At 37.6% G+C, this 10725-nt stretch overlaps 1 protein-coding gene across 1 annotated transcript; it reads right to left on the reverse strand.

Annotated features, from left to right (window-relative positions):
* Positions 1-7914: 7914 nt before the first annotated feature.
* Positions 7915-10254, reverse strand: LOC104232887 (UPF0481 protein At3g47200-like). Its single transcript, XM_009786174.2, has 2 exons — positions 10198-10254; positions 7915-9587 (listed from the first exon to the last, which is right to left on the reverse strand). The coding sequence occupies exon 2, from the start codon at positions 9573-9575 to the stop codon at positions 8121-8123; it is 1455 nt and encodes a 484-aa protein (XP_009784476.1). The 5' UTR covers positions 9576-9587; positions 10198-10254; the 3' UTR covers positions 7915-8120.
* Positions 10255-10725: the final 471 nt, after the last annotated feature.

Consider the following 10725-nt stretch of genomic DNA (forward strand, 5'->3'; position numbering starts at 1 on the left):
TTAATAAATCACCAAATTCAAACCAAGAAATCAAACTAAAGAAAAAAGGAGAAAGGGGGAGGGACAAGTAAAAGAAAACGGATAGAGAAGAGAAGATGCAGAAGGATACGAGCATGTGATCAAAAATAGAAGATCGAGATGAAAGGGAAAAATCAAAAAGTACCTAGATGGCCATACGGACAATGCTTGATAAACTTCAAACGACTTCGATTTGACTCAAAACTGGTATTAGCCGTATGTTCTTTTTGAGAACAAATGAGCAATACTCGTTTCAAGCCCAATCGTTCACAAGAACTCGAGGACTTGAGAGATTTTCTTCTTCTTTGATTTCAGATTTGAAACAAGTCTGATTTAACAAGGATTTTGGAAAAAATGGTGGTGGGTTAGGATGCAAGGAGGGGTAATGGTTGCATGGCCGGACTTTGGTGGTGATTGGAGCTATCTCGCCGGCGAAAATGGCGGAAGCTCCTTAGGGCTGCGCTAGAGTTGTATGAGAGAGATGAGAGATGGAGATGGTACTAGGTTAATTTCGAGGGTTTCAGACAGTCTTAAGCAAAAGTAGAGATATGCTTTGGATCGTTGGATGAAGCAAAATAAAGGGACAAGATTGATTTGAGTTACCAGAACTCAGGACGACGTCGTTTTGGTTTGTAGGGGGACTGGACCGGGTGAGGCGGGTCTGGGCCTGGGTTAAACGAGTATTGGAGGGGAAATTTTAGGCTGTTACAAGTTGGCCCAAATACAACCTTTCTCACTTCCTTTTATTTTCATTTCTTCTTTTCTAATTTCTTTCAAATTAAAACTAAAAATAAAAACTTAAATTAATTCCTACATCAATCTATCCTACCACATTGAATTAATTGCTAAAAAAAGATATTTTACACCAACTAATTAATTATCAAATTAAAAGAAACTACAAAATTTGAAGCTAAATGCAAAAAATGAGTTATTTTTGTGATTTTTTCTATTTTGTCAAACAAATTAATTTACCAATTAATATAAAATATAAAATTAAGTCCTACATGCAAATGCAATGCATTTTTTGTATTTTCATGAATTAAACAAAATTAAACATGCACAGAAATGCAAGCAATTAGCGGAAAAAATGCTACAAAAATCCACGAAATTGCAAACACTGGGAAAAATTATTTGTTTGAATTTATGGGAGTAATTCATATATGGAAAAAATCACGTGCGCACATCAACTAAGCATGCTTCACAGAGTTCAAATAAGTATTTAAGACACGTGGATATATGATATTAGGCTAAACAGGATAACTACACATATTGGAATAACTCATTTAAGATAAAATAGGTTACTTTTCGGTAAAATCCAAATTTTACAACAATTAGCTTATGTACGCACTCATCACCTCGCGTACACGGCGCTCACATAGCACAGAAGTATCATAACAGTACCAAATCCTAAGGGGATTTCCGCCACACAATGTTAGGCAAACCACTTACCTCGAACTCAGCTCAATCAATTAGTAAAAATACCTTTTTCACAATTTTTCGAATCTGAATGTCCAAATCTAAAAAAAAACAATTACATACTATAAATATAACTACAAAAAACTAATCTAATTAATAAAATCAAGGCTTTAGCAAGAAATTAGAAAATCGCCCCAAAAGGTCAACCTGGGCCCACGTCTTGGAATCGGGTAAGAGTTACAAAATACGAACACCCATTAACTCACAAGTTCACTCGTACACAAGTGAGGTGCATAAAAGATGAGGACGGCAAAGTTTTGTTGGGGGATGACCAGATAAAGAGGAGATGGCAGACCTACTTTCATAAACTTCTAAATGAGGAAGGGGATCAGGATATTGTACTAGGTTAATTGAGGAACGCCGACAGCCCCCGTGAACTAAGTGATTGTCGGGACATTGAAGTCGATGAGGTCATGGAGGCAATGTGTAAGATGAGAAGGGGCAGAGCTACCGGACCAGATGAAATTCCGGTTGAGCTTTGGAGGTGTGTGGGTAGAGCAGGCTTGGAATGGCTTACTAAGTTGCTTAATGTTATATCCAAGACTAATAGGATGCCCGAAGAGTGGAGGTGGAGTACAATGGTCCCGTTGTATAAGAACAAAGGCGATATCCAGATCTGTAACAACTATAGGGGTATTAAATTACTAAGTCATACCATGAAAGTCTGGGAGAGAGTGGTAGAAATGAGAGTGCGAAGGACGGTGTCTATTTCAGACAACCAGTTCGGGTTCATGCCGGGGCGATCTACCACAGAAGCTATCCACCTTATTAGGAGGATGGTGGAACAATACAGGGATAAGAAGAAGGATCTCCACATGGTGTTTATCGATCTAGAGAAAGCGTACGACAGGGTTCCTAGGGAGGTCTTATGGAGATGCTTAGAGGCTAAAGGGGTCCCGGTTGCCTACATTAGGGCGATTAAGGACATGTATGATGGAGCTAAGACTCGGGTTAGGACAGCAGGAGGCGATTCAAGATTATTTTCCGGTTATTACGGGGTTGCACCAAGGGTCTGCGTTCAGCCCTTTCCTATTTGCCCTGGTGATGGATGCTATAACGCATCATATTCAGGGGGAGGTGCCATGGTGCATGCTATTTGCTGATGACATAGTCCTAATCGACGAGACACGACGCGGCGTCAGCGAGAGGTTAGAGGTTTGGAGACATACCCTTGAGTCCAAAGGTTTCAGGTTGAGCAGGACGAAGACGGAATACCTTGAGTGCAAATTTGGGGCAGAGCCGACGGAAGCGGGAGTGGAAGTGAGGCTTGATTCTCAAGTCATCCCTAAGAGGGGTAGTTTCAAGTACCTGGGGTCGTTTATTCAGGGGTCCGGGGAGATCGACGAGGATGTCACACACCGTATAGGGGTGGGGTGGATGAAATGGAGGTTAGCGACGGGAGTCCTGTGTGACAAGAAAGTGCCACTGTTACTGAAAGGTAAATTTTATAGGGCAGTGGTTAGGCCTGCTATGTTGTATGGGACCGAGTGTTGGCCGGTGAAGATCTCACACATCCAGAGGATGAAAGTTGCAGAGATGAGGATGTTGAGGTGGATGTGCGGGCATACAAGGAAGGATAAGATTAGAAATGAAGATATTCGAGAGAAGGTGGGTGTGGCCCCCATGGAGGACAAGATGCGGGAAGCAAGACTCAGATGGTTCGGGCACATTCAGAGGAGGAACACTGATGCACCGGTGAGAAGGTGTGAACGACTGGCGGTGGTGGGTACGAGGAGAGGTAGAGGGAGACCTAAGAAGTATTGGGGAGAGGTGATCACGCAGGATATGGCGCGACTTAGGGTTACTGAGGACATGGCCCTAAACAGGGAATTGTGGAGATCGAGCATTAAGATTGTAGGTTAGGGAAAATTGTGATGTCTTTTTTACAGCGCACTAGAGTGAGACTAGCCAGTTAGGAATTAGTCTTAGGATGCTATTGATCAACTACTGATGATGGGCTTTATCTTCTGTGTATTAATACCTTACATATTCTCGTATTTCCTATATCTCTTATATTGCTGTTACTTTGTTTTTATGGTATTTATGTTATGTTATGGATTTTATGGTATTTTATGTTGTTTTATTATGAGTCTATTGATAGTACTAATATAGTGTCTCTTGTTGCCTCTTTGAGCCGAGGGTCTCCTGGAAACAACCTCTCTGCCCCTCGGGGTAGAGGTAAGGTCTGCGTACATATTACCCTCCCCAGACCCCACTTGTGGGATTACACTGGGTTGTTGTTGTTGTTGTTGTAAAATCCCAATCAAAACTCAAAAATTTGGTTGAAGAACTTTCCAGTTTTTTCCCCGAATTTCTCAACCCAAATCCTTAATTAAATGAAATCAACTATAGATTAGTAGAATATAACCATAAATGAGTTAAGAATCGTTACCCAATAGCTTACTCTAAAAATTCTTTAAATAATCACCCAAAATCGAGCTCTCAAAGTCCCAAAATGAAAATGGGATAAACCCTCGAACTTAGCTTTTTTATTCCCAGTCAAACCGCACCTGCGATCCAATTTCTGCTTCTGCGGTATCGCTTTTACGGCGAAGACCCCGCACCTGCAGAGTTACCTTAAAGTTCAAAATTTTACTTCTATGGACCAGGGCTCGCACCGACGGGACCACTTCCGTGGAGAAACTCCCGCTTCTGCGACCCTGCCCCAAGCCAGGTTTATCCGTTTCTGCGGTTACCTCTCCGTATCTGCGGATGCGTAGATGTGGATATAACTTCACATCTGACCTCTGGCCTTTTTCTTCTAAACCGCACCTACGCCCCTTAGCTCACTTCTGCGGGCTCGCACCTGCGGTCAATCTTGCGCAGGTGCGATTACACCAGAACTGGTGCCTTCAGCCATTCTCGCAAATTCAAATTTGATCCGTTAACCATCTGGAATCCACCCGAGGCCCCCGGGACCTCAACCAAACATATCGACAAGTCTTAAAACACCATACGAACTTAGTAGAGCCTTCAAATTACATCAAACAATGCTAAAAATATGAATTGCGCTCCAATTCAAACTTACTGAACTTTGAAACTTTAAACTTCTACAACCGATGCTGAAATCTATCAAAACACGTCCGATTAACCCCGAATTTTGAACACAAGTCATATTTGACATTACGGACCTATTCCAACTTCTGAATTTGGAATCCGAACTCGATATCAAAAAGTCCACTTCCGGTCAAACTTCCCAAAAAATCAACTTTTACCATTTCAAGCCTAATTCAGCTACAGACTTCCACTTCACAATCCGGACACGCTCCTAAGTCCAAAATCATTCAACGGAGCTAAGGAACTGACGAAGCTACATTCCAAAGTTGTCTTCACACATTTTCAACTACGGTCAAAATCCTAGAACTTAAGCTTCCGTTTTAGGAACTAAGTGTCCCAAATCACTATAAAATCACAAACAAAACCTCCTAGCAAGTCACATAAGCAAGAAAAAAATACGGGAAAAGTAGTAAATATGGGATCGGCGCTATTACTCTCAAAACGATTGGCTGGCTCGTTATAATTTTATTGAAGAAATAGAATTTTATTATTATTGGGATTGAAGCTTTTGAAGAACAGATAATTGAGTTTTATGAATTATTCAAGTTTGATTCAAAATTGCCATGATTTGCTGGGGTTGTGCTTGGAAATCTATGGTTGAAATTTTAGTATATTTGGTGAAGAATTGAGGAAGCTATATTGAAATTTGTTAGAAAAATCATAATGAAGATTGAAGAACATTAATGTTGCTTTGTTCGTCAAAACATATTAGTCCACAAGTTATGTGAAAGGCAAAACTTTACACTAACTTATAGTATCTAACTTATGAGCTACTCCACAGCTCCTGTTTCACATACAAAACATAACTAGGGGCTCTGAAGCCACAACTTATTCCTCATGGGCAATACTTTACACTACCTTATTGTGTCTAACTTATGAGATAATTTACAATACTTATCTCATAGGCAAAATTTAGATCGGAAACTTTGAAGCCACAACTTATTCCCCATGAACAACACTTTATGCTACCTCATTGTGTCGAACTTAATTATTGTTACATCTCGTGTTTTCATACGTTAAAGTTTCGTCTTCAGTTAATCAACGTAGACTTAGGGATAAGATTATCTTGAGGTTAACGTATTTACGCTATTTATAACAAGTGAGAAGTAAGTGTCATGAAGGATAAAGGGTACATGAATTAAAGAAAACGAGTTTCGTTGAAAGTGGCCAATTTGAAATAAAATACGGGTCGAGCGATAATACCCGATAATTATAAACTAGTCTCATGCAAGGTACCATATGACCACGATAGTATAATGTATAAAGTATATATAAAATAAGTAGAATTTTAAGTAATTTAAGGCAATTTTTATATTATGCGGGTAATTGATTAATTATCGAATAGCGGGACATTACCTAGTTAATTATTAAATTATAAGATGATACGTGGCAGCAAGGAAGCTCAAAGTATATGACTAATTAGTCATGTAAGATTAGTGGCATCTACGTGTATAACTCTTAAATAACTAAAGGTATATATCAAGATTGGTCTCTTTTAAATTACATCTCCTTTAAGAGATTGATAAAACTTTGGGCAGAGAACAACAAAATAAGTCTTGCCTCCTCATTTCATTCTTACTAATAAATAGCAGAACGCTAAGCATCCAAAAAGAAAAGGTTTCAACGAAATCTTGCAACAATGCAATTCCAACGTGAATTTTCTAGAAACGTAAAATTTTGCGGTTCTAAAGGAGTACAATGCAATCTTTTCCAAGAATATTATACAGAGTTTTTCCTATCCAAGTGTAGGTAGGCAAGCTGACGGTCCCCCTTCTAAGGATCCTTGATTAGCGAGAGTTGACGTGATCCACTTGATCCGGAGCTGCATTTGATTTTGGTACGATATATTTGACGTGGCTCAGTTCCGTCTTTGTATAGTTATATTTCTGTTAGAGGTCTGTAGACAGTATGTCTAGTTGGATAGTATGTGGCCTTGCCGGCTTCCAGTTTTGAGATGTATAGTTGTCTATAGCAGCCTTGTCGGCTCGCCATACATATGTTGCACGTATATGTATGTATGCCTTTTTGGGTAGATTTTCTTTATGTACATTATTCTCGTAATTCAGCAGATGTTATTCAGGTTTATATCTTAGATGCATGCTTAGGGGTGTTTGACAGGTAGGACTCGGACACATGTCGCGGCCCATCGGTTTGGGTCGTGACAATTATGAAATACTTTATAACTCTTGCCTTATCGGTAAAACTTAGCTTAGGGACTATAAAATCACAACTTTCGCCCCATGGACAATAGTTTATGCTATCTTAATATGTCTAGCTTATGAGATACTCCATAACTCCTATCTTATATCGGATTCGCTCAAGGACCTACTGATTTAGGTAAAACTTAGCTCAAGAAATTCAAAATAGCAAGATATACCGAAGATAGCTTTACGTACCCCTTATGGCCATTTTGAATTTTTGATGATGTCATTGGTTTGACTAACGCACCAACTGCATTTATTGACTTAATGAATCGTGTTTTCAAGCTTTTCCTTGATCGTTTTATTATTATCTTTATTGGTAATATTCTAGTGTATTCAAAGAATCATGAAGACCACGTGAATCACTTGAATATCACCTTACAGATACTAGGGGAGAATAAGCTTTATGCAAAATTCTCCGAGTATGAGTTCTGGCTTAACTCTGTAACGTTCCTAGGTCATGTGATGTCGAGGATAGTATCAAGCTTGATCCTCAAAATATTGAAGCGATTAAGGATTTTCCAAGTCCCACATGTGTGACAAAAATTCGTAGCTTCTTGGGATTTCTAGGTTATTATCGAAAGTTTGTGGAAGGATTCCCGACTATAGTGGCAGCGTTCACGAAATTGACTTAGAAGACTACTAAATTTCAATGGTTTGAGGCGTGTGAAAAGAGCTTCCAAGAGCTAAAGGTGAGTTGACTTTTGCTCCTATTTTAACTTTATCTTCGGTGTCCGGTGGTTATGTGATTTATTGTGGTGCTTCTAGAGGTAGATTGAGATGTGTGTTAATACAAAATGGTAAGGTTATTGCATATGCTTCACGTCAATTGAAGAAGCATGAGAAGAATTATCCGACTCGTAACTTGGAGTGAGTTGTCCTTTTTTTTTTTGCCTTGAAAATTTGGCGTCATTATCTGTATGGTGAACATTGTGATGTCTTTACTGATTACAAGAGCTTGCAATATATTTTCAAGTAGCGAGTAGGAGATGGCCAGAATTGTTGGAAGATTACGGCTTGAATATTCTATATCATTTTGGTAAGAAGAATGTTGTTGCTGGTGCTCTAAGTCGTAAGTCCATGGGTACATAAGTTATGTAAAAATCAATGCTAGTATTATTTTAATACATGGATTTAAAGCACACAAAACTAAAACTCATAATAGTCAACAAACTTATATTATTTTATTTAAAAAAGTAAAAACTTTTTAACTTATACATATGCTAATTTGTATTATATCATGAAACTAAATATCCAAAAAGAAATTAATAATTCTTACATTATTCATCCCAGCAATAGTACAGTCCATTCATCATTAATCCCTACATAACTTATCTCAGAACCAAACGATCACCTAATATAGTAAAATCAATATCGGAATTTTTTAGAAGGATGTAAATTATGTAATGGAGATGCATAGAAGGCCTGGACCATAGCAAGAAAAAGGAGGAAAGTAGCAGCAATCAAAGTGATTAGAGACCAAGGACTTGTAAAATAAGCATTTACCAATTCAGCAAACCAAGTCCTGGCCCTGCTGTGAAAGTGCTCTTTGATTTTCAAATTGATTTCATCAAAGCTAGATTGACCCCATATCCCATAAGTGTTTACTGATCTGAAAACTTGTACAACTTCTTCATCACTTCCCAAATAATTGATTATAATCTCCTTTTCTCGTAGCTCTTTCACATCATTTGGTGATGTAATAAGTGCTTTCATAAAACTTATGTAAGATGTCACAGAAATATCCCCATGGTTTACGCTATTCGGACAAATTTCATAAGCTATCATATTCTGCAGAGCTGTTTTAGTAACCGATGAAACGTACCAAGGCGGAAGCCAAAGTTCTGTATAGTAACAATGAGAGTGAAACTTTGCACCACAATTGAAAGAATTCACAGGGCTACGCCTGAAATGAATGCCCTTTGATTTCAGCTCGATCACTGAACGAAACACACATCGTGGTGTTTTTGGTTTGTGATGACTTTTTTTCCTTATACAGCAATATCGACCTAAGCACCCTGAATTAATTTGCGAATTAGTAGCTTTTTTAATGTTTTGTACTTTTTTTTTCCATATATCACTAAATGATCCACTGAGGCTAGAGGCAGGGGGCTGATGATGACGACGTTGTTGCATAAGATAATCATCTTTATTGTTGTCACCAGAGATAATTAGTTCTCTTCGGAAAACTTCAAATAAGTGAGGGGGTTCTGTTTCCCAATATTGTTTGTATAATCTATGATCTCCGAAACAAAGATAAGAACAATAGTGTTGCATTATATCCTCAAATTGATGATCATATGATATACTATAATCTTTAACATATCTCAAATTAAACAAGAGTTTGAGAATCCAAAACGGTACCTGATTTTCAAGCAAATATAGGTCATGTACAGCAGCACAATAACCTGCTACACCAAGATGTTCTTTTGTGAAAGAACATTTCTTTTCCCATGACTTTGAGAACTCTGTTACTATCTCGATATCCATTAGCACGAAGCACGCGTCAAGGAGCATCATTCGAGCAAAATCACAGTCGTGATATTTGCTCGTGAATTCTTCGAGGTAACAACTTTTAGCACGTTCGATCTCCTCGAGAATTTTCTCGAGGAAGAAATCGTAATCCTTATCACTGCCTTCAATGAACATTTGTAGAGCCTTGGGCTTGAAATCTTCAACAAATTCGAGCTCTTTTTTTCCATGGTGGTAAGGCCCCAATGACATGACTTTAGGATCATATTCATCGCTCTTCTTAAGTCTCATGAATGATGGAATTTTTGGTATTATTCGTTGATGCATATCTTCATTATCTTGTCTTGACATTTTTCTTTGTACCTTCATGAGTGAATAGGCAAAGTTAGTTATATACTCCCTCCAAGTAGCGGAGCCAGAATTTTCACTAAGAGGTGCCAAAATTTTAAAAACGTAAATACACGAAGAAGTCAAGGAAATTCATCTAATAGTACATACACATATGAAATAATATTTTTCCTATCTAAACATTGTTATTTTTTGGCGAATGGGTGTCTATGTGGCTCTGTCACTGCTCCCTTCGTTCCAACTTATGTTAAGCGATTCGAATTTCGAGTGTCAAACTTCTTAATTTTGATCGTGGATTCGAACGTAGAATCTTTAAGTCTTTTGAAATAAAATTTATATATTTAGAAACTATATAAAAATTACTATAATCAACAATTCAAGATATTTAACAGGCATATGAAAAATAAAGGTAAAAGAAAAACTCGTTTGACTCTGAAAATTCGAATTACATCACACTAATTGGGACAAAGGGAGCAGATATTACACTATGGTAGAATTAGATTATATATTTTTCAATCTCAATTTCAATATGTATTTTACTATTTTCCTTTTAACAATTAAAAAAAACAACCACGGGAATAAACCAAAAAAAAAAGAAAACATTTAGAAGCTTTATATTACATACCAGTGTACTAGTGCTTGTGTTGCTCTTGCTGGTGAGATATTTGACAATAATTACAAGGATGTAGCCATTTTTATAGGCTTATAATGAAGGATGGAATATCAAAGCCTTGATTTCATTGTAAGGAATAAAGAAATATTTTTTCCTGTTCTGTGAACCTTAAGCTACTAATGAGCAAAAGCTAGCATTACTTTACCCCACAAAAGAATAAATTAAAGCTTCTTATGGAACTTTTGTTTCTAATCATTAACTAGGACAAATTGAACTCCATTATAATATAGCTTCCAAAGTTTCTCTTTTTCATTAATATGATATTTGACTAACCACTTGAAACTGATCGATGTTATATTATTAAAATAATCTCTGGGGTTCCTAAGACATCTTTTAGTAATGTAGTTGGCAAGTTAAACAATATAAAGAAGAAAAGAAAGAGATGCTTTATACTCAATTAAAGAATACTAGGCAAGATCGCATGCAACACATGTTGGTGGTATCAATTTGCGTGTACCATGCCATATTAATTCCTTTTTT

This window comes from Nicotiana sylvestris, chromosome 4 (assembly GCF_000393655.2).
Source record: "Nicotiana sylvestris chromosome 4, ASM39365v2, whole genome shotgun sequence".
Classification (NCBI taxonomy): Eukaryota; Viridiplantae; Streptophyta; class Magnoliopsida; order Solanales; family Solanaceae; genus Nicotiana; species Nicotiana sylvestris.

Bases quoted from the DNA above. Each gene is read 5' to 3' on its own strand.
- LOC104232887 (XM_009786174.2), bottom strand. From the start codon at position 9,575: ATGTCAAGACAAGATAATGAAGATATGCATCAACGAATAATACCAAAA.